General features: G+C 42.6%; 2 protein-coding genes across 6 annotated transcripts; one reads left to right on the forward strand and one right to left on the reverse strand.

The window, feature by feature from the left end:
- Window positions 1–1,350: 1,350 nt before the first annotated feature.
- Window positions 1,351–23,172, forward strand: Tbp (TATA-box binding protein). Of its 4 annotated transcripts, none has more exons than XM_075951720.1 (10): window positions 1,351–1,443; window positions 2,661–2,710; window positions 5,958–6,122; window positions 6,939–7,309; window positions 9,229–9,316; window positions 12,324–12,415; window positions 13,298–13,465; window positions 14,624–14,718; window positions 15,604–20,360; window positions 20,596–23,172. In XM_075951720.1, exons 3-9 carry the CDS (start codon window positions 6,069–6,071, stop codon window positions 15,681–15,683), a joined length of 948 nt encoding a protein of 315 aa, XP_075807835.1. In that variant the 5' UTR covers window positions 1,351–1,443; window positions 2,661–2,710; window positions 5,958–6,068; the 3' UTR covers window positions 15,684–20,360; window positions 20,596–23,172. The 4 variants fall into 4 exon arrangements, with proteins under 4 accessions (XP_075807835.1, XP_075807841.1, XP_075807860.1 ...); XM_075951726.1 differs by having other exon boundaries at window positions 1,353–1,443; window positions 5,953–6,122; XM_075951745.1 differs by having other exon boundaries at window positions 1,355–1,428; window positions 5,953–6,122.
- Window positions 20,230–25,927, reverse strand: Pdcd2 (programmed cell death 2). Of its 2 annotated transcripts, XM_075951711.1 has the most exons (7): window positions 25,599–25,927; window positions 25,035–25,277; window positions 24,153–24,284; window positions 21,685–21,788; window positions 20,826–20,939; window positions 20,596–20,749; window positions 20,230–20,360 (listed from the first exon to the last, which is right to left on the reverse strand). In XM_075951711.1, exons 1-7 carry the CDS (start codon window positions 25,873–25,875, stop codon window positions 20,338–20,340), a joined length of 1,047 nt encoding a protein of 348 aa, XP_075807826.1. In that variant the 5' UTR covers window positions 25,876–25,927; the 3' UTR covers window positions 20,230–20,337. The 2 variants fall into 2 exon arrangements, with proteins under 2 accessions (XP_075807826.1, XP_075807819.1); XM_075951704.1 differs by having other exon boundaries at window positions 20,230–20,749.

The following is a 25,927-nucleotide window of genomic DNA, read 5'->3' on the forward strand; positions in this document are numbered from 1 at the left end:
AGAAAATGTTTCATTAAGGAGACAATAGCTACATAATGCTACTGTACTTATTAGAGTCCATGTATAGATCAACACCCCATACACATAACTTATTAGAGTCCATTTATAGATCAACACCCCATACACATAACACACAGATACCGTCCATCTCACACATACACACACACACAGAGACAGAGAGAGACTAAAGTAGTTCATTAACTTGTTGATAGTGCAAAACACAAGGGAAATGACATAAGCAAAACAAGACCTGCGTATGCCTAGATGAAGCACAGAAAAAAAAGAAATCAAGATATAGTGAAATTCAATCAAGCATCAGGAAGCAACCTAGCTAGGAGGTGGTGGCATAAGCCTTTAATCCCAGCACTAGGGAGGCAGAGGCAGGAAGGAGGATCTCTGTGAGTTTGAGGCCAGCCTAGTCTACAGAATAAGTACCAGACAGGTTCCAAAGCTACAAAGAAACCCTGTCTAGAAAAACAAAAACAACAACAACACAAAATGTTTTCTTGGAACAGCCGGGAAGAGAGCTGATAGGTACAGAACTAAAATGTAAATGAATGTGTGGTTACAAAGACGCATGTTTTGTTGTCTTTCTTTAGACACAAGTTAACTTTCACTGAGAACGTGATAAAGAGTATCTGCTTGCTATTCACGTTTCGATCTCAGCTTTATGGTACTAAGTAAAGGAGACGGTGAGCTTCCAAGTACCCTTGGTAACACTGTGAGCTTAAAAACCATGGTACAGGGGCTGGAGAGATGGCTCAGTGGTTAAGAGCATTGCCTGCTCTTCCAAAGGTCCTGAGTTCAATTCCCAGCAACCACATGGTGGCTCACAACCATCTGTAAAGAGGTCTGGTGCCCTCTTCTGGCCTGCAGACATACACACAGACAGAATATTGTATACATAATAAATAAATAAATATTTAAAAAAAAGAAAGAAAGAAAGAAAACCATGGTACACTAGCAGGGCGTGTTAGCCCACGCCTTTGATCCCAGCACTCCGGAGGCAGAGGCAGGAGGATCTCTGAGTTTGAGGCCAGCCTTTTCTACAGAGGGAATCCCATGACAGCCAGGGCTACCCAGAGAAACCCTTTCTAAAAATAAAGCATGGAAGACTGAGGCTGTAGCTCAGTGATAGAATGCTTGCTTGAGTTTGATCCTTAAAGCCATCTCCAACTGTTAGCTCTAAACACTCCGCACCTCTCCAGCCTTTGACAACAACCAGCTCGAAATGGTCACGGGGCCCCGCCCCGGAACTGCTGGGAGCCCCGCCCCCTCGTTTCCTTTCGGAAAGGCCCCCCCACACACACACACACAAGCGTCCCAGGCCAGAGCACAGCGGGCGGAAGTGACGGCATCAGATTGCGTCGGGCTCCAGCAGGGTCGAGTCCGGTAGCGGTGGCGGGTCCCTGCTGGCGGTTTGGCTAGGTCTGTGCGGTCCAGGTAACGGTTGGTCAGCCTTTTCTCCGCTTTGAGGGAGTCCCCGGGACAGCCGGAGGGGACTTGGCATGGGGGCGCGGCCGAGCGGGGAGCGGCGCTCCGCGCGTGCTGTGGCGGCTCGGCGAGTACCAGTCACCGGGCCACCGCTCCGGCGCGGTCTGGAAACCCTGTGCCAAGCGTGAGAGTTTCCGGGGGGCTGGCACCGGGCGGCGCTGCACGCCTCCGCTGCTGCCCCCGCTAGGAGACCCGTTTTACCCAGGCATGCGGCCCCGCGTTTTTTCCCTCATTAAGGACCGTCTGGTCAGAAGCCTGAGATTTAAGTTCACTTGAAATCAACGTATAAACACGCGCTACTTTATTTACACTGTGCTCGCCGTCTCTAGGCTCAGGTTAGCGTGGTTTTCCAGAACTCTGGGTAGGCTTTTCTAGGAAAGGACGCGTGACAGGGTTAGGCAGACACTTGGAAGACTGCAGAATAGGTTTCTCAAATATTCAATTTGATGGCTTAGTTTCCAAAAGACGAAGACTCTGGAAAAGAGCCTAAAAATAAGTTAGTATAGTGATTATCCCGATTTTATGATACGTTGAGGAAAGATGGTTTATATCGTCTGCAAGTGTGAGATGACCTCTGCATAGCATACGACAAATATTCGTCTTGAATAATCAACCGGTTCAGCAAGGCGGTGGTGGTGCAGGCCTTTAATCCCAGCACTCGGGAGGCAGAGGCAGGTGGATCTCTTGAGTTCGGGGCCAGCCTGGTCTACAGAGCTAGTTCCAGAACAGGCTCCAAAGCTGCAGAGAAAACCTGCCTCAAGTAATAACAATAAATAATAATAATAACCAACCTGTTCGGTGAACTTCATTTGCACAAAGTGAACTCGATAAATCCCTGATTATACTTTGGACATTAAACCCAACCTTCATTATCTTTTTGGCTCAACTAAAGCAGTGACCTCAGAAATTGAATTTTCAGTCTCCAGTTTTCTCAGATTTATCTTCTCTTGACAAAGGAGCTCCCCACCTACACTTCCAAATCCTATAACAATCCCATTGCCTGTGTAATAACACTCCAAATTACATAACCCACCTCTAGCTGCTGTGTCACCTCCTGTAGTGACTTTCCATACTGAGTCTGTCCCATACTGCATGCTCTCGTAGTCTTTGTCTGCCTTTCACTTTGGTATATATGCTGATTTGTATTTTTTTGTTCCTCTTGCTAGATCCATGTTAAATTGCTCCTGCTTTGTGAAAGATCTGGCCTCTCAAAAGGGTATGTAACTTTAGTGTTTTTCTTAATTTTTAAGAAGACTTACGTATGTGAGCCAGGCAGTGGTGGCACACACCTTTAATCCTAACACTGGGAAGGCAGAGGCAGGTGGATCTCTGAGTTTGGGACCAGTCTGGTTTACAAGAGCTAGTTCTAAAGCTACACAGAGAGAAACCCTGTCTCCTGTCTCGGAAAAAATAAACAAAAAAAAAAAAAAGTTTATGTTTGTGAATGTTTTTGCCTGTATGTGTACCACATGCATGCCTGGGGCCCATGGAAGACATAAGGGGGCACTAGATTCCCTAGGACTGGATTACAGCTAGTTTGAACAGCCATGTGGTGCTAGGCCTTCTGGGGAGAAACAGTGCTCTTAACTGCTGAACATCTCTCCAACCCCTGACTTTAGTTGTGTTCTTCCTTCCATAGCATTCACTGATGATTATGTACTGCACACCAGGTCCAGTTCTAGGTGCACAGATCTGAAGACGTGTGTCCTGATTAGACATGTGTGATGATTATGTACTGCACACCAGGTCCAGTTCTAGGTGCACAGATCTGAAGACGTGTGTCCTGATTAGACATGTGTGATGGTTATGTACTGCACACCAGGCCCAGTTCTAGGTGCACAGATCTGAAGACGTGTGTGCTGATTAGACATGTGTGATGATTATGTACTGCACACCAGGCACAGATCTGAAGACATGTGTGCTGATTGCAGTTTTCTTGTGTCTTAGTAAATACCTGCGATTTTAGTGTTACTATTTTTTTACAGTTATATGTATCTTTTTATATTGCTAAAGACTGTATCTTCTTTATCTTTGTATCTGGAACATTTTTGTTAGAGAATAATAAATACATTTTTCTGGTAATATCAGAAAAAGTGTAATTTTCTTGTAACCTTAGTATCTCTCGTATATCTAGTATCTCTCAGAAATGGGCATTTCTTCATTTTTTTTCTTTTTTCTCTTTTTTTTTTTAAAAAAAATTTACCTATTATATATACAGTGTTCTGCCTGCATATATCCCTGCAAGTCAGAAGAGGGCACCAGATCTCATTACAGATGGTTATGAGCCACTATGTATGTGGTCGCTGAGAATTGAACTCAGGACCTCCAGAAGAGCACACAGTGCTTTAACCTCTGAGCCTTTTCTCCAGCCCATTTTTTCAATAGTGAGTTTGTAGGAACATCGTTTGGGTCCTTTGTCCTCTCGTAGTGACTGTGACATTCTTTCATTGGACCTCAGAAGGCCTGTACCAGCATGTACTTAACATGACTGCGGACCTTTGAATATACAACTTGTAGCTTGAAGCCTGTATGTCTTGTGTGATATTAGTTGATGATAAACGTTTAGAATAAGATCGATTGTCAGGCTGGGGAGATAACTCAATGGTTAAGAGTATTTGCTGCCTTTGCAGAGGACCTGACTTTGGTGCCCGGCACCTATATCGTGGCTCACAAATATCTGAAAATCCAGTTGTAGGGAATCCAGTACCATCTTGCTGACATCTGCAGGCACCACACGTGTGATGCGCATACATACATGCTTACAAAACACTCATACACATAAGACAAAAGTCCTTTTATAAAGATTTAAGTGCAATAACTAATGTCTGTTCTGTGCTTACTATGTGTCTATAGTTAGACTTATCTCCTCCCCAACCCCCAACACACAGTTTCTCTGTGTAGCCTGGCTATCCTGGAACTTACTCTATAGACCAGGCTGTCCTTGAACCTCTGCCTCCCAAGTGCTGGTTTTAAAGGTGAGTGCCACCACTGCCCAGCAGTTAGACTCATCTTGATTTGATAGCTAATTCAATTTGTTCATTCATTGTTGGTTCATACAGTCCTTACGGCATCTCTGAGCAAGTTATCGGTCTGCATGAACTGAACTGATCTTTCGTTTGCCTGGTATTTATGAGGCTCTTGGTTCTGTCGCTGCCGCTACAAATTTTAAAAAAAGCTCTTCATAGTCTCTTAATCCATAATCATACTGCATATCCATGATCACCAAAGAGATGATGATTTAAGAAGCCCAGTTCCAGGCATAGTTTTTATTAATGTGTTCTAAGGAGTTAAGAACATTGCATTTATAAAATTAATTGTTTAATCTGTCTTTAATTAAAATTGGAACACAAAAAACTGATTACCTAAAGCATATTATATCCAGTTTAATATTTATGCCACTTGATACTTGAGACATTGGGAAGGATATAAAACAGAGCAGCATATTTAAAAACCAGCATTGATCTAATAGTGCTGTATAAACAGTACTTAATAAGTGTTCTCTGATAGTACAGTTAACTTAGGAATTTGTTTTCCCTAGGTGTTCCCCCGTACCCCGCAAAAGATCTTTGCTGGGGGTGGGGTGAGGGGTTGTTGCAAAGGGCTGGTCCCTGATTCTGACTCTTAAAAAAGATGGCTCGGAGGTTAAAGCACTGCCTGCTCGTCCAGAGAACCCAGGTTGGAGCCATCTCTCCTGCCCTACAATTTGATCTTAATCTAAACATTTATAGCATACAGGTTTCAAAATTACAAGTTGTGTATCCAAAGACCCATATTTATTTTAAGTATATATATGACCCCATGGTGGCTCACAGCCATCTGTTAATTCCAGTTCCAGGGCATCTGACCCTCTCTTCTGGGCCTCTGCTGGTACCAGGCATGCAAGTGGTACACAAGCATACATGCAGGCAAAATACCCACACATATAAAATATAAAGTGAATTACATTTATGTCAACAGTCAGCCTGTGAGAATCTGTTCTCTCCTTTCACCATATGGGTAAATTCTGAGTGTCAGAATTGACAGCCTGTACTTCCTGAGCCATTTCTTGGTAGCCCTTTTTCCAAAAGTTTTTGTTACTGATCTTAACACCTTATTTTTAAGTACTATTAGAATATTTAACTACATAGTAACATAGTTTTGTTGGCAGTTTTATATGAGTCACAGGAAACATGGACTAGGCTTTTGGAATTAAAGGATATAGATTTCTCCAAGATAGCTTATATATGTGTTTTGTTTTTGTTGTTTGTTTTTCAAGTTTTTTGAGATAAGATTTCTCTGTAGCTTTGGTACCTGTCCTAGAACTTGTTCTGTATCCAGACTGATCTCTAACTCAGAGATCTGCCTGCTTCTGCCTCCTGGAGTGCTGGAATTAAAGGCTTACACCACCACCACTCAGCATGTGTGTGTATTTTGTATGAACATGAAACTTGTTTAAACTTAAAACATTTTTTTTTCAAGCACAGCATCACTGTTTCATGGTGTGTGGAGATAACCCGGAAAGTTAAGGACGTTTCTAAGGAGAATTTGCAGAGGATGCTCTAGGAAAAATCTGAACACTGAAGGAAGTGAAAATCATGGACCAGAACAACAGCCTTCCTCCTTATGCTCAGGGCTTGGCCTCCCCACAGGTAAAAGAGCAAGAAGTGGGGGCAAGGAGGGCTGACATAGTCCCATCAAGAGAAAGCAGAAGAAGGTACACTTTAGCCACCCAGATTTGAACATGAATTTGTATGTTTCTCAAGTTTGTTTTACTTTGTGGAAGTTTCTGCTTTGGGTAGGCATGATGCGTTTCTGCTTGGGGAGTTTATTTGGAACCTAGTTTAGAAGACTTCGATCTGTGTGAGCTGTAGAACATTTATTTCATTTACTCAAGAAGATTCCTTCTTGACTCTGTTGCAGTCACCTCCCTAGCCCAAGATGACAACAAAATCTGCTTACAAAGTTAACCATTAATTTTTATATAAAATGTGTGTGTGGTTGCAATAGAATTAGACCTAGATTATTTGTTACTAATTCAGTATTAATTTTGCCATCTTTTTTCTTCCTACTTCCACATAAATAGTTATTAAATCTAGCAATGCTTGTAAGACAGAAGCATTATAGAAAAGGCAGTTAACAGTATTTAACAGGCTTTGGTAGCTAATCTTCATAGCCTGGGTTGCACTTTACATAGGGACATGCACCTTTGCCTTGTCCTTACTATCTAGATATGCTTGGGTGGCTAAGCATCTGTCTTGTATATTATAAATAACAGACTCCAGATGCTAAGTACTCATCTGCTGTGTTTAGTGCCACAAAAGAAAAGTGGTGCATCTCAGGGTAATTCCTAGTAATTCAAGACCTATTCAGAAAGCATCAGGTTTTACATTTTCCCCGGATTCCAGTAGGAAAGAGCCTATACTACTAAACATTAATGTCTTAATTATTCTCTCTGTTTTCCACAGGGAGCCATGACTCCTGGAATCCCTATCTTTAGTCCAATGATGCCTTATGGCACAGGACTTACTCCGCAGCCTATTCAGAACACCAATAGTCTGTCTATTTTGGAAGAGCAACAAAGACAGCAGCAGCAACAGCAGCAACAGCAGCAGCAGCAGGCAGTAGCAACTGCAGCAGCCTCAGTTCAGCAATCAGCATCTCAGCAGCCCACACAGGGTGCCTCAGGCCAGACTCCACAGATCTTCCATTCCCAGACTCTGACCACTGCACCCTTGCCAGGCACCACCCCCTTGTATCCTTCACCAATGACCCCTATGACCCCGATCACTCCTGCCACACCAGCCTCTGAGAGCTCTGGGATCGTGCCACAGTTGCAGTGAGTACCTCTTAGCATGTGTGCTCTCGCTTCCCCTCTTCCAGTGTGTGTGCATGCATGCGCACACATGTTTTTTTATGTCCTCTGTCCCCTGCACCAGAGGAGACTCTCAATGGTATTACACTGTTTGCTTTCAGACCGTGGATTTACTTAAGGTAATTCTGTTATAGTGCGGCTTCATCTGCTCCTGGCAAGGAATTGAAGCCACAGAATGAGGCAGTGTTCTCAGCAGAGCCTTTCCTTAGACATGGAGTTGTGTTTATGTGTTGGGGCCGCTGAAATGAAGTTGAGTTTCATCAATACTGTGGACATGTCTCTGTGGCTAATTGTCTGAGTACAGCCAGTTGTATCACAGGCTTGTCCAGTCTTTGGAGGTTTGTGAGGATGGCAGCTCTTGTCTTGAAATATGTCTCTGCTTAAGTGAAGTAGTTCCCACATGTTAAGGGGTAGGAGGCACGGGCTTCTTTTATTTCTTCCTGAAACAACCCAAATCTAGATACTCCTCAGTAACAAGTGTGTAGATTCCATTTAAGGAAGCTGATAGCCTGACTAAAGGTTCTTTGCAGACAACACTGTTCAGTTTGTGTTAGCTGATCTTCTCTCCTACTTTGAGATAACTTTGTTTTTACATACATAATTGTCATTTGTAAGCCATGCCAGATCATTTTTAAGTTACATGGTATATAATCATGAATCTTGACTATTACACATTGCCTGTATACAATTTTAAGATTACTTTTGATTTTTATAATTTTAGAGAGATAAGCCCTGTTAGCTCTCCTTTAGACAAAGTCTGTACTGCTCCACACTAATTTTTCATTCCTATTTGACTTCCATAGGCATTGTGCTTTGTATTCTGATTAAAACCATCTGTTAGAACCAGCCTAGGACATACACTTATCTCCATAGCCACAGAGCATGTACTTGGGAGCCAGAGGCTGGAAGATCTCTGTGAGTTCAGAGCCAGCCTGGTTTACAGAGTGAGTTCCAGCACTGCCAGGGCTACACAGAGAACCACTGTTACTGCATAGAAGGCTTCGACACTGGGATACAGTGGCATGAAACAGTCTTTTAGACCCAGGTGGGGAATGATGAATTCTGTGCATGTGTGCATGCACTTCCCTATGTATGCTGGAGGAGAACCTCAAGAATCATATCTCCACCCTGGTCACTGCTGGTTGGGCTAAGCTGACTAGCCAGTGAGCCTCAGAAATAAATCTGCCTGTCTCTGTCTCCTTGGCACTAGGATTGCAGGTGCACGTTATCACTCTCACAGGTTCTGGGATTGAACTCCACAAGCTCTTTACAAATGGAGCTGTCTCCCTAGCCTGCTAGTGATTTAACATGACTTACAGTGGTAACTACAGAACAGAGTACAGGTATTTTCTTCCCTTGCTAAAGACATTGAATTCCATTTTGGGAAGATTGAGAAAATCCACATCTTCCTGTTTTACCATATTGACTTAATAGTGAGCTAATGTTGGTAGTATTTGAGAGCTCAGGAAAGCATGGCTCCTGAGACACACGTTCTGGCTCCTCCACTTGGGAGTCATGTGCATCCCAAGCCAAATGCAGTGCATTCCATGGAGGCTCAGTTGCTTTGTCTGATTATGGGAATAACAGTTACCACTTCATAGTACGTTTTGGGTATTAAGTGGGAATATCTGGTATGTGCCACTTTTTAAAACATTTAGAGTCAGCAGAGTTTTTTGTTTGGTTTTGTTATTTTTATTATTATTACTACTAAAGCCTGGTGAAAAATAATGGATCATCAATCTAAATCATGTTTTGTTTCCAAATTTCTTGCAGAAATATTATATTCATAGCAAATCTTGGTTGTAAACCTGACCTAAAGACCATTGCCCTCTTTGTTTAAAAGTTAAATATTTTAAGTAATTATGTTTTTAAATTTCTTATAGAAATATTGTATCCACGGTGAATCTTGGATGTAAACTTGACCTAAAGACCATTGCACTTCGTGCCCGAAATGCTGAATATAATCCCAAGGTCAGACCCATTTTCATGTGTTTGAGACTATATAAGATAAACAGAAAATTCTTCCTAAATCTGTAGGTGAGAAAGTTTGTATTGTGCTTGTTTCTTGATTCAAGCAAAATGAGTAGTTTTATGTTTATGATTAGTGTCTAGGAAAAGTTCATTCTGGGGCTTTTCATTTTGTTCTGTTTTCCTGTTTTTGCAGTATTGTGATTTTAACAAGGACCTCAACCATACTAGGGCAGTGCTGCCCACTAAACCAAACTGTTGTTGTCCTTTTGTTTTTCAAGGCAGGATTTCTCTTGTAGCCCTGTTTGTCCTGGAACTCGCTCCGTAGACCACACTGGCCTTGAACTCGCAGAGTTCCACCTGTCTCTGCCTCCCAAGTGCTGGGATTAAAGGCGTGTACCACCACAGCCCGGCTGCATTCTCAGTTCTTCAACTTGTGTTTTATTGAATACCTACTATGTATATCCCTCTCCATTTGTAGAAATCCATATAATAAACTAAGTTTACATACATACACTTATGTTGTGGAGGGTACCACAAGAAGTTGGAAAACAGAATATCCCGTTTATATCCTGAAGCCTATCTGATGACATATCTGTGGTACCCAGTCCGTAATCCTGTGGGAGAGCTGGGGATGGATTGCATGGGTGGAGAAAGGTTGGTCAGTGATTAATAATTGTTGGCTGTAAGTACAAGTTTATTACACATTTTCCCACCTTTGTGTAACTTTGAAGGTTTGCTGATAGACAAAATTACATGTGGTGGTATGGACACAAATGGCTTTTCTGATAGAGAAATTGCAGAAATTTAAGAGTCTGGCTTAGTGATAGAACACTGGTCTAGCAAGGCCAAAGACTTGTGATTGTAATCAGGCTTTTTGTCCTTTTACAGTGTGATAAGTCATTGAGGAACACACAGTTCTAGTAAAGTCCCTGGAAGCCTTACAGTTTCCTAGGCCTTAACCTGGCTGTTGGTCTCCGTACCCTGGCTTTAGTTTTGTCCATTGTCTTCACCTGTGAGTCTCAGTTCTCCCCCTTGTTGTATCCTGTAAGTTGAGGTTGCATAGAGTCTCTGACTTCTTCCTGTGGGAGTATCTTGTGCATCCTCCTGGGAGCTCCTCCCACTGCTCCTGTCACAGCTCCTTAGGTGACACTTCTGATCCTGGTGAAATTTATTTATAGGCATTAGTACAGATCAGCCACATGATTGTGAAAGGACTCTAGTCCCAGATTACTTTCTGGGGCACTATTTTATAGGTTCTTCTAAAGGAAAGGGAGTTGGTTGTTAGGGGTGTGATTTTCTATTTGACAAACAGATTCAAGTTATGTAACTTACCTGTTGTCTCCTCCCATGATACAACTGGTATTAATGACATGCATGCCCAGTTTTACATGGGCAGAAGGTGGCAGTAGGGGATTTCCCTTAAAAGGTTACTCAGAGGACACAGTTTGCCTTATTGCACCAAAAACATTCAGACTGAATCAGTCAGCCCTACCCACTCCCTGCCTTGTACTTGGACACAACTGGAGTATGATTGAATAGACTGTGTTTGATGATCATCAAGGAAAGGAGAAACCTAGTCCATTGTTTGAAGTGTGGTGTGTGTGTGTGTATGTATCTGCGTAGGTGGGAGTCTTTCTAGGTTTGGAGAGAGCTGTATATGTATTTTTCATGCAGGTAAGGGTCTCGGGCTGCCAGGTGCATAGCCAAACCAAGAGAGGTCCCAGGTTTCACAACTGTTCTAGATGTTTGCCTGCCTTGTGTTTCTATCTGTCATAGGGTTGCTACTTTATACTATGATTTCATTTTTATGGCCTCAAACTCAGACCCTTTTGTCTCCACCTCCAGAATGCTGGAATTAAAAGTGCATTTTACTGTGCCCAGCTTTGTACTGTGATTTCATCAGTTGTGTGTCTTCTTGAAACTGGCAATGTGACAGCATCTAGATCGAGGGAAAGAACTGTCTTAAATGTAGGAAACACGTGAGCCCTATTTCATAGCCAGGCTAAGCAGAAAATTAACTACAAAGACTCAAATTGGCTACTGTTCACTTTTAGTTAACCAAGTTTTTGTTATTTTTAGTATATGCAGCTCTTTTATCTACTTGATGAACCAGTCACCATATTAAGATGGTAGCCTCATCTCGTCTGTTTTTGGCTTGAAGCCTACCTCTGTTTGTTTTCAGTTACCATTTGCTTTGTGCATCCTTTTCCTTGCTTTTACTTTCAGTTTGCAAGTGTCCTTGCCATTCAGGTGTGTTTCTGCAGTCAGCAAATGGTGGGATTAGAAAAACAACTAGTCTTTGTCTTTTAATTGGATAGGTAAGACCATTTACATTTGGAGCGCTTACTAAAAAATACTATCTGATTTCTAGAATTTTGTTGATTGTTTTTCTTGGCTTTCTCAGCTGTCATCGCTAGGAGTTAGTTTACTGAATCTGCATGGTTGATTCTTGGTTCTCATTTATCCATCTGTTCCTCGTAAGAGCTCTCTGTCTGACTGTCTTTTACTTTGTGTGTCGCATTCCGTCGGTATTTTCTGTAGTGCTTACTTTGGTACTAATGGATTGCTTTATTTGGACAAACTTGGAAAGTTCAAAAGAGCAGAAAGGAGAAAAGATCAGGAGATTTTTAAAAACTGCCCAATAAAGAAATACCCAAAGAACGTAGATAAGTGTGGGGAAAGGAATAAGAAACACAAACATTTTAAAAGATACTTTTGTTTGGTTGGTTTTGGTTTTTCAAGGCAGGGTTTCTCTGTGTAGTTTTTGGAGCCTGTCCTGGAACTCACATTATAGACCAGACTGATCCTGAACTCACAGAGATCCGCCTGCCTCTGCCTCCTGGGTGCTGGGATTAAAGGCGTGCGCAAAGATACTTTTTAAATACATTGACAGGAATATCTGGTGTACCCAGGAGAGTTTCACCCAGGATCTACAATACTTGAGCTTTCTTCACTCACAGAAACTAATCAGAAATGCAGCTTTAATGCTTCTTTCTGACCATTTTAGCGGTTTGCTGCTGTCATCATGAGAATAAGAGAACCACGGACAACTGCGCTGATCTTCAGCTCTGGGAAAATGGTGTGCACCGGAGCCAAGAGGTACCTTAAGGGTTTCTTTGTTTCTGGGGGTTGCTATTATCAGGCTGGCGCTTTTGTTTTGTTTGTTTCAGGACAGGGTTTCTCTGTGTAGTCCTGACTATCCTGGAACTCGCTCTGTAGACCAGGCTGGCTTCAAACTCACAAAAATCTGCCTGCCTCTGCCTCCCGATTGCTGGAATTAAAGGCGTGCGCCACCACCAGCCAGCTGGACTATCCTAATCACTTTGAATAGCATCTTCTTACTGTTACCCTGATACTTTGGTTGTAGCATTGTGTTTGCACCCTGCTTTTCAGATGAAAGCTCTGTAAGTTGGAAAGTCACAGTTTCACCCAATAATGGTGTCCTAAGAATGGACAGAAATTTGATGTAAGGGAACAGAATTTGTATATTTGTCAATAGTAAATTTTACTAGTATACATTTTTTTTTTAATTTTTAGTTTTGCTTTTGGTGTTTTGTTTTGTTTTTTGAGTCAGGGTTTCTCAGTGTAGCCCTGACTGTCTTGGAACTCACTCTGTAGACCATGCTGACCTCGAACTCAGAGATCCACCTGCCTCTGCCTCCCAAGTGCTGGGATTAAAGGTGTGAGCCACGACCATCCGACCTTAGTAATTTTTTTTTATGAAGTTTTCATCTCAGTAGAAATTTGTGGGTCAGAATGTATTAACAGTGATCATAACTGAATCATATGCTATATCACGTCCTTTAAATCTAGGACTTGTCAGTAATGTCGTAAGTTCATGGCTGATGTTTTGGTAGAATATGGTTTCTGTTAAAGACACAATGATAGTTTAATTCGTTTTCTAACTTAGACTCTGTTTAAGTTATTCTTAATTATTCCATTAGGGTTCTGCTCATAACTCACTGTTTATCCTTCCTGCAGTGAAGAACAATCCAGATTAGCAGCCAGAAAATATGCTAGAGTTGTGCAGAAGTTGGGATTCCCAGCTAAGTTCTTAGACTTCAAGATCCAAAACATGGTGGGAAGCTGTGATGTGAAGTTCCCCATAAGGCTGGAAGGCCTTGTGCTGACCCACCAGCAGTTCAGTAGGTAGGTCTGCGAGGAATCTATTTATAGTCTCCTCAGGCATCATACAGGGAGAAGCACATTTATGACATTCAGTTTCTAAGTCTATGATGTAGTTGCAAGTTGAATGTGCTACTAGTAAGCAATTATACCGAACTTTCTGCTGCCCTCACAGCTCCTATTGCCCTAGTCACTTAGTGACACCCAGACGCCCCTTCACTGGAGTGACTTACGTTCACTTCTGTATGCCTTATCACATTTAAATACATGAATTTGTAGTTTCTTCTACCACTTTTCTCCCAGTTTGAATCTTCTCTGTCAACATTACTAGCAGAGGATAGGATGGCAGCAGGGATGAGCTGTCTGTTACGATTGCTTGTCATTCTCTGGTGAGCACTTCCTCCGCATCCCTGCTCACAGCCTCGTCTCAGTGTCTGTTTCCTGTTTGCAGCTGCACCACCTCCCCACACTCCTCCCCACACTCACCAGACTTCTCTGCTTCAGGGCCTTTGCCCAGGGCAGTTTTTTACCTGGCACATTAGGTTCAATTTTCAACATAGAGCTCCTGTTTGAGCTTTAGATATCCATTCAATGTTGCTCTTCCTCATGGAGGCCTGCCCTTCATTTATTTCCAGGTCACACATAAAACAGACAGGTCCTTTCATCAGATTGAACTAATAAACCCAAAATCACTAGGATAGAATTTCATCGATTTATGTCAGTTCAGGGTGTAGGCTCATCTTTGAGCTCATGTTTGGTTTATCACTCTGGTTAAGTCACCCTGTTAGAAAAGCTGACAGCTCTAGAACATTCCTATTCAGGGAGGGAAGATATGATTACCAGGCTGACTGACTGTCACTCTCAGCTTTTAAGATGAGTGGTGAGATTTTTTTTATAAACTGTTATCCCTAGACTTGCCCAGAGTGAATCTAATGAGGATCAGAGAATGAGTATACCCTCTTGTCTTTATCAGAAAATGTGGATTCTGTGAAGACAGCATTACGTGATAGGACAGCATGTAGTTGGTCGTCATACCCATGACATGCGGCTCTTGCTTGGTGAAAGTGTTTTCATCTCGTGTCCTGTTTGTAGACATCTGGCTTGTTCACTCAGTATTTCCAGTACTTCACAAGGCCTTGTTGTGTTTATACAAAAACTGATGACTTCCCATTTCCTTTCTAGCTATGAGCCAGAATTATTTCCTGGATTAATCTATAGAATGATCAAACCAAGAATTGTTCTCCTTATTTTTGTTTCTGGAAAAGTTGTATTAACAGGTAAGTTAAAAGGAAAGTAGTGTAACAAAATTGCAGAGAATTTTGGGATAGCATTTCTGTGTTGGGACAGTTGTGTAGCCTCTTGTAAGGATGTTTTTGTTTACATTTTGCTTCCCATCTGACCCCCATGAGAAGGGGGAAGAGTGAGAACTGCAGTGTCCTGCTACAGCTGTGGTCTTCAGCTAGAGTATGCGTCATGGCAGCAGGTAGAGAGGGGACACTAACGAGTGACTGTGTTCAGTGGCATTAGCCCCTAGAACTTGGGGTTACTAGGTACCATTCTGAGGTAACAAGGCTGAGAGGAGTGCCACTGAACACCAGCAGTTGGGAGAGTAAGGCTTCAGTCCTCAGTGCTTGCAAGTTACCATGCCACTCAGGACCAAGTGTGGGAAAGAACTGTGGGCTAGGGGGTGGGTATTGCCTTGCTGACTTGTGGATCCTGGCCAGGACTATCCATGGTGAGGAAATGGTGGTCTGGGATGTTAAAAGTCACCAGGTGTATTTTTATTATATGTATATTAATGGTTTTTAAGATAGGGTTTCTCAGTAACTTTGGAGGCCTGTCCTGGAACTCGCTCTGCAAACTGGGCTAGCCTCAAACTCACAGACATCCTCCTGCCTCTGCCTCCTGAGTTCTGGGATTAAAGGTGTGCACCAAACTCATCTTTTAAAAAAATGCCAAAAATAAATAAACAAACAAACAAACAAATAAATGGTTTTAAAAACAAGAGCTGGAGAGCATGGCATGGCCAGCCTGGTGTGCACAGCAAGTCTGTCTTAACTGGGTATGGAGAGAACTGTACTTGTGACTTTATTTTAAGGTTACTTTCTATTTTAAGAAATGTTACTTAATCATCTCATTTCTATTCCAATGTGTCTTTGTAGGTGCTAAAGTTAGAGCAGAAATTTATGAAGCATTTGAAAACATCTACCCCATCTTAAAGGGATTCAGGAAGACCACATAGTGGCTGCCATGCATGACTGCCCCACACTTGTTTTTAAATCCGTCAGTTCTGGTGCCGCTGATGGTACAGTTGTGAGAGGACACTCGGCTACAGGTGGCAGCATGAAGTGACACCGTGTCCTACTGCGGACACTGGAAAGGTTACCTCCTCTGCACTGAGATCGCCCTGCAGCATCACTGTGAGCGCTTGCTCTGTGCTGCTATTCGGGCAGCTCTGCCTACTTATTTATATTTAGATTTTAAACACTGCTGTTGATGAATTTGCTGGTTTAAGGGACAGAACTTTTAAGTGTTCAAGCCACCTGTACAATTGGACTTTTTATTTTAACTTTTCCCACATAAGCCAGTTTTTATATTTCTACCAGAAAAGTAAAAAATCTTTTTTTAAAGTGTTGTTTTCTAGTTTGGAACTCTCAGGAGTTATTTTGTGCCAGCTACATTCCTCCTTCCCAGTATTGCAGAACTGAGTAGTTGTGTTAATCAAAAGAAATGTACATATTTTCTTTCTCCAGAGACATGCAGCTTGTAAATTGTTAGATTTTTGTTATAAACGAAACCTTGTAAGAGTCATGTGATCATACTGTCAAAGAGATTTATTTTAGATATAATGCCTGAGACCACTGTTTTGTTTGCTTGTCATTTGTTTTGTTTTTGTTTGTTGGACACGCCACTGATTTATGATCCCCACTGAACACCCTCTTACTCCTTAGATACTCTCTAGTGTCTGGATCTTCACCAAACTAGTTACGTTCTGTTCCTTTTTCAGCCTTCACCGGGGCCTCGTAGCTGGTAAGGGACATCGGAGGGCTCTTGAGTACTTCAGATGTGGAAGTTGGCGTCCTGTCCACAGATAGCTAGCTTCTCTGATGGAGCATTTTTGTCATGGCTATTTTCTCTTGAATACAAGATGGACACTTAGGGAGCCTTGGGTTATTTGGGAGCATTTTATGTCCTGTTTTTTAATTGTAAAAGTACATTGTGCACAGCTCAGAGTATGTGCAATCAGAAAGAAGTCTTTCTTTCCATCCTTAGCTGTTCTTTCCCCAGGTAACTTCCAGATTAGTGTCTTCTCACTCTCACCTAGATTACGCCTGAGCTCTCCCGTATACCTGATGTGGCAGCAGGCAGAGAGGACACTAACGAGTGACTGTTTTCAGTGGCATTAGCCCCTGGAACTTGGGGTTACTAGGTACCATTCTGAGGTAACAAGGCTGAGAGGAAGTTCGACTGAACGGCAGCAGTTGGGAGAGTAAGGCTTCGGCCCTCAGTGCTCACAAGTTACCATGCCACTCAGGACCAAGTGTGGGAAAGAACTGTGGGCTAGGGGGTTAAGGTGTGTTGCTCTTTAAATTTTTAATGTGCAATTCTGTCCTTTGGAGCTACTTTTTATCTTGTTTTTGGTTCAATACTTTGGTGACTTGTTCCTTAGTCTTTACAGTCAGTGCATCAGTTACACTTCCAAGAACAGCAGTGTAATGTCCTAAATACCTTGATCTGAACCATTCCCTTAACGATGGTCCTTGTTACCTCTAGTGCACACTGTTATGCAGTATGGCCCAGGTATTCTCCTATGTGTATTTTGAGTACATAAATTTCTATAATATACTTTTACAAGGGGAATTGATGTAAACCATTTATGTATTCCAAGTTTTGACAAATCAGTACTAGAGCCCAGCTCCCCAGAAGTATATAAAGTACCCCTTCCTGCACCTCCCAGGTGTTACTGATGTTTGGGAAGGACATCATTCTAGTACGTTTCTTCAAGATGTTTTGTGTTTTTTTTTAGGTTTTATAATTCTTTTTATATGGAGCATTTTCATGTCATAAAAGTTAATTATTTCAACATGGTTTTTTATTTTTTCATAACACTTTAAGGAAAAATACTAATTTATATTTAACTTTTTCCAATCTATTTATTGAGCTCCCGTTACTGCTGTTAATAGTTGAATGCATTGGAACCGTAAGTTCTAGGCACGTGGTAATTTTTAAAAGTAGTAATCTTGTTTCTTCTTTCTGGTATTTATTTTTAATATTTCAGTGGCTGGGACTTTAAAGTGCCTTGTTTTTTTTTCCTTCTTTCCTGTTCTGTTTGAGACAGGGTGACACGGTTAGACTCCTACAGCCCAGGTGGCCGTGAACTCAGTGATTCTGCCTTACTCTCTCAAATAGCTGGGATGGTAGTCTCATGAGCCACTGTGTCTTGCCAAGGTTTTCATTTAACCATTTCTGTATTATGCATATTTTTTATCCTTCTTATTTTTGACATACTGGGGCTAGAACACAGGATTTGTGCCTGCAGGGAATAACCTCTGTGACTGACCTACCCCCAGAGTAGAACCCTTTAATTCTGAAGGCCACAAGCGGATTGCAGATTAGCGTGCACTAAAGTGTGCTGTCCCTAGAGTACACACGCAGCAGTCTCTCTGAGAAAGACTGTCTTAGTTAGGTTTTCTACTGCTGTGATAAAATACTGTGACCAAAAGCAGCTTGGGACAAAAGGGCTTATTTCAGCTTATAGTTGTAGTCCTTCATGAAGGGAAGACGGGGTGGGAGCTAGAGAAGGGCTGTGAAAGAACACTGCCAGACTCACTCAGCCTGCCCTGGGGTGGCACCACCCACACTGAGCTGGGCTCTCCCATATTGATCAAGAGTGTACCCCACAGACTGGCCTATAGGTCAATCTTATGGAACTATTTTCTCAAGATTCCTTCTTCCCAGAGAGGTCTAGGTTTGTGTCAAACTAACAAAAACCAACCAAGATAGTGTAGTAAGAAGGGATCTTGCTGTATCTAGCCCAGACTGATCAGGCGCTGTTTGTGGCCTGAGGTGGCCTTGAACCCTTGGGCCTTCAAGGTCGTACTCCTAAGTGCACCTGGCTGGGTATATTCATGTCCATACCACCTGGGGATGTTCCCAAATAACAGCCCTTGCTGTTTATAAATACTTTAGTATATTGACTTCTAAAAGTCTCAGCATTCAGACCCTTCTGTAATACACTTTGAGTGGACAGGATTACTGAAAATTTGGGATGTGAAGTCAGACTTGGCATCTCTTTGTCCTGGTCTTTTCCTGAGTAGGTGTGTTTCTACACGTTTGCCACAAATTGATGCCAATGCCTTCCATGGCTGTGTGCTCTAATACCTCAAGTAAAAATGAACAGCATCTTTCCTTAAAAGTAGCTTGATAAATAATAAATGACCCTTGTAGGAATATCTAAATGGTTGTATGTGTGTTTTAATGTATACATACATGGTATGAACTCATAAGCCAGGACTTTGTTTATGTAATATGCTATAGTCATATATAGACCAGATAGTCAATGGTAGTAGAATGTCATGTAACCTCTTAAAATTTAGAAGATTGCTAGATTAAGATTCAGGGTGGCAGCACTTGGGAAGCAGAGGCAGGCGGGTCTCTGTATTTCAAGGACAGCCAAAGATACACTGAGAAACCCCGTCTTGAAAACAAACCAGGATGAACAAGGATGCTAAACGACACAACAGCTTTCTCAGGTCTGTCTCTGTGTGGTGTCTGACGACAGGAATTCACTTGTGAATGGATGAAGACTGGAAGCCCTGCTCACATCTGAAGATTTGGCCACGTGGCTTGGAACATCCCGTACCTGAAAGATGGCCCCAGGGCCTCCCTTCAGTCAGGTTGTTGCTTCCAGGGACAGTTCCTTTCCTGTTCACCTTCCCCAGTCATTGTGAGCGCAGTCTGTGCAGAGTATTTGTAAAAGAAAGAAAGACAAAGCCCATGACTTCTTTACTGGCTCCTTCATCCTCTCAGACTAACAAGTTCAGTTTTTCCTTGCTCTGAACTGGACCGTATGGACTGCTCCAGTCTCCCTGTCTCCCTCCCTCCCTCCCTCCCTCTTTAACCCACACGGAGGTGGGGCGTGCTGCCATGTGGAAAACAGAGGGAAAACACAGGGCTCCTTCCCAGATACTCTTTTTAGTTTTTGCTTATTTGTATGTTTTTATGCACCTGTATGAGCTATGCCACATGTACTGGGTGCCCACGGGCCAGAAAAGGTCATCAGATTCTCTGGATCTGTGACACGGGCAGCTGTGAGCTTCCTGATTTGGGTGCTAGGAACTGAACTTGGCTCCTTTGAAGAGTAGCAAGCCCTCTTAATAGCTGGAGAGCTGGCTCTGGCTGCTCCTGCAGGGACCCAGGCTTGATTCCCAGCACCCATAGCATCTCCCAAGTGTCTAAGTCCAGTTCTAGGGGAACTCAGCATTGTCTTCTGGCCTCTGAAGGCACCAGGCATGTATGTGGTGCACATAACACACAGACAAAAAAAAATAGTAATTACAATCAACTGAGCCATCTCTCCAGATTATTTCTATGCACACATATATAAATGTCTATTCCTACAAAAGTAACATACCATCAACATCAGTATGGCATCCTGGTATTTATACCCTGTACCCCTCTGGGCATCCATGTATGTTCGTAGCACCAACAGTATCACCATTATGGACATACAAAAATGAAATTCCCATCATTGGACACTTGTTTTAGTAATACAGAGACATTGTAAATAATGTATCAAGCAACATTTTTATACTTATATAAGTCTTTGGTAACTACTTTCTTAGGATAAAGTCCTAGAGATGGAACTGTGGGGTCCTGAGGCCTAAGGAACATTTTTAAGGATTTAACCCCTGTTCAGGTGTATCTGTCACATCCTGTCTCCACACAAATTTAACCCTTGTTCAGGTGTATCTGTCACATCCTGTCTCCACACAAATTTAACCCTTGTTCAGGTGTATCTGTCACATCCTGTCTCCACACAAATTTAACCCTTGTTCAGGTGTATCTGTCACATCCTGTCTCCACACAAATTTAACCCTTGTTCAGGTGTATCTGTCACATCCTGTCTCCACACAAATTTAACCCTTGTTCAGGTGTATCTGTCACATCCTGTCTCCACACAAACTCCTCTGTGTAACCAATGCCCAGGTCACAGCTCTCAGCACAGGTGAAGACTGCCAGGATGCCCCAGTCCACACTTCTGCCCAGTCTGTCTGCCTTGAGGTAGTTTAGCAGCTGGGGCATGACCTAGGGAGAAGACAGAATAATATTTTAATACCTACATTTTGGTCCAGTTTTCTTGAGTCATTTTTTAAGGTCATACCTGGAATTCAAATATCCTCTTGGCACCACAGGGGCAATCTGGAATATCTTTTTCATGAGGGATATTTTCACCAGAAATCCAGATGGGTTTAATACCTCTTCCGTACCTGAGAATCTAGAAGGTAACAAGGAGTACATCTCATCTGAGAATTCCCCATGGATCAGTTAAGAGGATCCCCATATGCTGCTTCTGTGCACTACCAACACCTAAACCTCAAAGCCATTATTTCAGCTCATTTCTTCCCTAACTTGTCAGGGCCTTTTTAAACAATTAAAAAATGTGTGTACACAGGCAGCACTCGTGGAGGTCAGAGGTAACCTGTGAGAGTCAACTGCTTCTATATGTGGGCCCCCAGGATCAGACTCAGTCACCTGGCTCAGCAGCAGGCACTGGCCCCAGTGTTAGAATCTCAGTTAAGAATAACTCATTACCATACAACTGTGTGAGTCTACATACAAAATGTGGCCATAGCAGTCAGTACTTGGCTTCATGAATAGCCAAGATCCTTAAATACTTAAAAAGGGGATATGTATGTAGTCAGACACAGTGTTTGGTTAAATTGTTTAAAAAAGGGTAAATTCACTATAATCAGCTTCAGAGTATTTTTCCTCTCTTTTGTTTAGCTTGTATCACCATTGCTAAAACCACCTAGTGTTACAGGCAGACCAAAGCTTCCTGTTACCCTGGTTGTTCACTTGCTCCAGTGTGTTTAGGAAGTTGACTTTAGGGATTTTTGTTTATGCTTTTTTCTTTTTTTGGAATTCTGTACATATATAGTGTGCACAGTATATGGGCACGTGAATCATACTGGTTTTATAAGTTTTGAGAACACAGTGAAGAGGTATAAATCCCATTTTACCTGTTCTGGTTCAAGGGCTATTTTGGATTTAAACTTTTGAAAAATGTGATCTTCCTTGGATTCATGCTTTGCCATGGACTCTAGTTCTTCCTCAGGTATTCTCCCTGGGGGGGGGGGAACAACACAATAATTATGGAATACTGGGATAATCCCCACAATTTAGCCATTCAAATGTATGGAGAACCTAGTTAACATAATTAGATTCTCTGTTCAAGTAATTTTAGTACCTATTTGTAGGTAACATGTAATCATTATAGATCTAGTCTTTAAGGCTTCAAATTAAAAACTATAGCAGTGCGTCTTGGGGCTCCCTGCAATGGGGTCCTCATCACTGCCGTGCTCAAACCATCTGGATTCTTCCTTCAAGCTTCCTTCCATCTCACCCATCAGTGCCATTTCCTGTTCCACAGCCAGTTTTCCAGCAGACCAGTGGCTGCCAACACAAAGTGTGGTAACATGTATCAAAATACAACCTTAATATCTTGAGTCGGATAAGCTGAAATTCAATATCACCATTTTGATAAATTGGGGGAGGGGTTAATTAATGGCACTTCCTGCCATAAATAGCCAGGATGCATGGAGAATGTACACTCCCTCACACTGGTGTTCTCAAGAGAAGAAGCAAAGCCTTAAGCTACTCCACAGGTGTCCCTGTCCCTTCCCTCCCTCCCAATCTCTTTCTCCTTGCAGCCCAAACTAATTCTCAGCTAGGACAGTCACTTCAGGGAAGCATTCTGAAAATGTTTATCTTGTGAAAGTTGAACGTCCACAAAAGTAGAAGTGCTGAAGTTGTTATGAAGATCCAGCTTCAAATCAAATTTCAAGATTCCCCCAGTCACTTAGAGATAATAACTCATGATTAATGAAGTTCCTGCTTTTCTGAATCAGGAATTGAATCTAGAGCCTGATACATGCTAGGCAAAATGCCCTGAGTTCCAAAGCCCATCCTGTTTTTATTCGTCTGGTTAGGGCCTCATGAATTTGTTCAGGCTTGCCTTGAACCCAGTTGGTAGCCCTAGAAGGCCTTGGACTTAAAATCATCTCATCTTAAGCCTACTGAGTAGCTGAGATTGTAGGTCTGTACCACGAGTATCCACTGATAACTGAGGGGTGGGGTGTGTGTGTGTTGTGTTTGAGATGGGGTTTCTCTGTATAACAGCCTTTGCTGTCCTTGAACTCACAGAAATCCACCTGCTTCTGCCTCCAAAGTGCTGGGATTAAAGGTGTGATAACTGGATTCTTAACTATTAACTTCTTCAATTTCCGATGATAACCACTTTCTTTATTTCCTCAGTAGTTCTGGAATCAGCTATCTCTCTAAATAGATCATTTTATAGATCTGGAGTACCAACTATAAATGAGATGATCTAACAATTTCTAAAATTTCACAATCTAACAATTTTTAAAAATCTAAGGATTTTTAAATCTTTGTTATAGATAAAGTACTTATGAGTTGCTACCATCTTCCAATAAAAAAATTCAGACCTACTTTCTGCAAATCTGTACTATTTCCTCAGACCTAATATATCAATTTACTTAATAAAAATAACAGCGGTCAGATATAAAATGTGTAACACCTGTAATATTTGCAATCAGGAGGCAGAGTTCAAGGCCAGCCTGGCCTATATGAGGACCTACTTCCAAAGAAAAACATGCCCATCGCTTTTTTCCCACTCTTAAAATATATTTTACTAGATACACATCTGTCAAATCACCGGTTTGAAGTCATGTAGAATTATGTAGATATATAATTCAACTGTTTACTTTTATGATTGCTTCTTATCTAATGCTCACTCACACATCCTACTTACATCGGGTAGTTTATGTGTATCCACTCCTAGGTTCTTAAGCTCCGAGCCATCTCTCCAGCTCCGCATCTCACCTTTCTAACAATCACAAGACATTCACTTCTTTGGGTTCCTGACTCCTGGGTGCCTTCTTCCCACTGTGTGTTCCTGTTCCCGGGCATGAACCAATAACTGAGAGCCTAATTTGGTTTCTATAAGCCTGACCTTGCGGTTTAGAAATTGAAATCCTACTGTCAGCAAGATCTAGAATCAAACTATAAAACTTAGGTTCTTTGCTCAAACACATGATACCCAGAACTTGGTTTCCACCCTGGAAGCACAGGCCAAGTGTGTTCAGTGAGCACCCCCATGAGCGACCTTAGAGTGTGAAAGCTGGACTCATCACAATCACAAGTGTGTTGGTCACTACTTCTGCCTTGACACAGCCCTAGCACATGAACTCTAGAGACAGTAACCAAAGTATGGATCTAAAAGTAGAATTAAAAGACTGTTACAAAGGGCCCTTGTCATACATTCTGCAGTTACTGTTTTCATCTACAATCTCCCACCATGATCTTCTGTTTCACCACTGACATACTGATGGTGGCTCTCCTCCCTGAAGTGTTTTTCCTAAAGTGTATTTGGTCATAGTACTGTAAAACTTATATGCCATGTCCTTACCCATGCTTTCTGTGACAGCAGAATAATCTTCCATTTCTACAGCCTCAGGTATAATCTCATCTTCTGCTTCTGTTACAATTTCATATTCTGGAAACAGGAAGTTGTGATCTGGAATTGTCTGGTTTAAAGGATCTACAAGAAAGTTATTGGCATCATTAATAAACATTTAGTTTTAAGATGATCTAAAATTTTCCCATTTCTAAAGCATTTCATCAGTCTGAACATCAGTCACTATGGCATAGGACAATCACTGTGGAGCTGGACGCCAGGCATCCGGTGAAGTATTGGGCATTAAATGTATAAAGCTGCTGCCTGTATAACACAGCAAGCTCAGTTCTGAGTCAGGATCTCACTGTGTAGCCCAGATGGGCCTCAAACTCCTCCTGCATCTGGAGAGCTAGGATTACAGACAGGTGTCACCACCACTGGCTCATTATTTTTAAAATACATATTAGGCTAAAGTAAGATTAAATGGTACAATAAATATACCAACTGTTAATACAGTCACTTGTTACCAATGTACTGGATGTTATACACAACTTCATGAGACTAGCCCAAGCATAAACAGTGATGAGATCACAGTCTACCAAGTCACTCAAGAATTCATTATCTTATCAGATCGGGTGCATGTGCCATCGACCAAAAGACAGTGACACTAAATATGACTGCTGTTAACTACTGTGTTTAGCTGGTTCTATTTTTGGCTAGGGAGTCTAAAAGCCAATACTCAAGATGTCCATATGATTTCAACACCACTTTCATTATTAAAGTATTCATGTTACCAGTTCTAAAAGTATTTTGTTTTCTAATTTAAACTTTAATCAGAAACTAAAGTATCTAGGTTGACTGAGGCACCAAAACTGCTAGGAACGGATATCTTACCTGACTGTTCACAAGCCTGCTTGTGTCCCAGCCGCCAGTCCAGTGTCTGATGCTCCTTACTGCAGTAATGTGCCTGCTTGCACCTAGAGCAGGCTTTAGGGCCCAGGCAGCCACAAACCCTACAGAGATGGGCTCCTGTCTTAAGCTGGAGGCACGCACATTCTCCACTGTCTGAACCTCCCGTCTCAGAAGGTGGCTCGTATGAGTAAAACACATTTTTCCTCGGTAGCTGATTACGAAAAACTGAAACGAAGAGTTATGGAAAGTATAAAGGTTTTCAGTGAAACAAAATCCAAACACTTGAACCTTCTTCTTCACTTCCGCATAAAGAGGAAAAGTAGAGTCTTTTCTTTCAGGGAGGAGTTCTTACAGGAGAGGGATAAAACCGGGAAGAGTTCGTGCCTAACAATTAGAGTTATGAAAATCTGTAGGTAGGGGCACGTTTCTAAGAGACAGTTTCTATTACCCGACTCCAACTGCCCACATCAACCGGCTCATCCCACTCCGATGAGGGTGACCCGAGGCACCCACAGCTTCGGCCCTGCCCCCGGGCGGGCCGCTCACCTCGCAGCCCGGCGCAGCACGGCGGCTCGCGACAGCAGAAGAGGAAGAGGCTGCGGTGGAAGGCGTCGTCCCGGCCGGGCAGCGGCGCGTACACCTGCAGCAGGAAGGCGAGCGGGCGGCCGCAGCGCGCGCACGCCAGCGCCCCGGGCCCCGGCAGCCCCGCCAGGCCGAGCCACGCGGGCCGCCCGCCCACTTTGCTCGGGAACTGCTCGCTGCGCAGTCTCCAGGCCGGTGCCTCCTCGGCGAAGCCCAGCTCCACCGGCCCGGGAGCAGCCATGGGGTCCCGGAGGGGTCGGGGTGTGTGGTCTCCGCACCGGAAGAGCGACAGG

The sequence above is a fragment of the Microtus pennsylvanicus genome, chromosome 1 (assembly GCF_037038515.1).
Source record: "Microtus pennsylvanicus isolate mMicPen1 chromosome 1, mMicPen1.hap1, whole genome shotgun sequence".
NCBI classification, from domain to species: domain Eukaryota; kingdom Metazoa; phylum Chordata; class Mammalia; order Rodentia; family Cricetidae; genus Microtus; species Microtus pennsylvanicus.

Excerpts from the sequence above, each read along its gene's own strand:
- Pdcd2 (XM_075951704.1), bottom strand. The coding sequence starts at position 25,875 with ATGGCTGCTCCCGGGCCGGTGGAGCTGGGCTTCGCCGAGGAGGCACCG. Across the intron at positions 25,278-25,598 it reads GTGCTGCGCCGGGCTGCGAG|TTTTTCGTAATCAGCTACCG; the intron begins GTGAGCGGCCCG and ends TCTTCGTTTCAG. Across the intron at positions 21,789-24,152 it reads TGCTGTCACAGAAAGCATGG|GGAGAATACCTGAGGAAGAA; the intron begins GTAAGGACATGG and ends CCCCCCCCCCAG.
- Tbp (XM_075951720.1), top strand. The coding sequence starts at position 6,069 with ATGGACCAGAACAACAGCCTTCCTCCTTATGCTCAGGGCTTGGCCTCC. Across the intron at positions 7,310-9,228 it reads GGGATCGTGCCACAGTTGCA|AAATATTGTATCCACGGTGA; the intron begins GTGAGTACCTCT and ends AATTTCTTATAG. Across the intron at positions 13,466-14,623 it reads ACCCACCAGCAGTTCAGTAG|CTATGAGCCAGAATTATTTC; the intron begins GTAGGTCTGCGA and ends TTTCCTTTCTAG.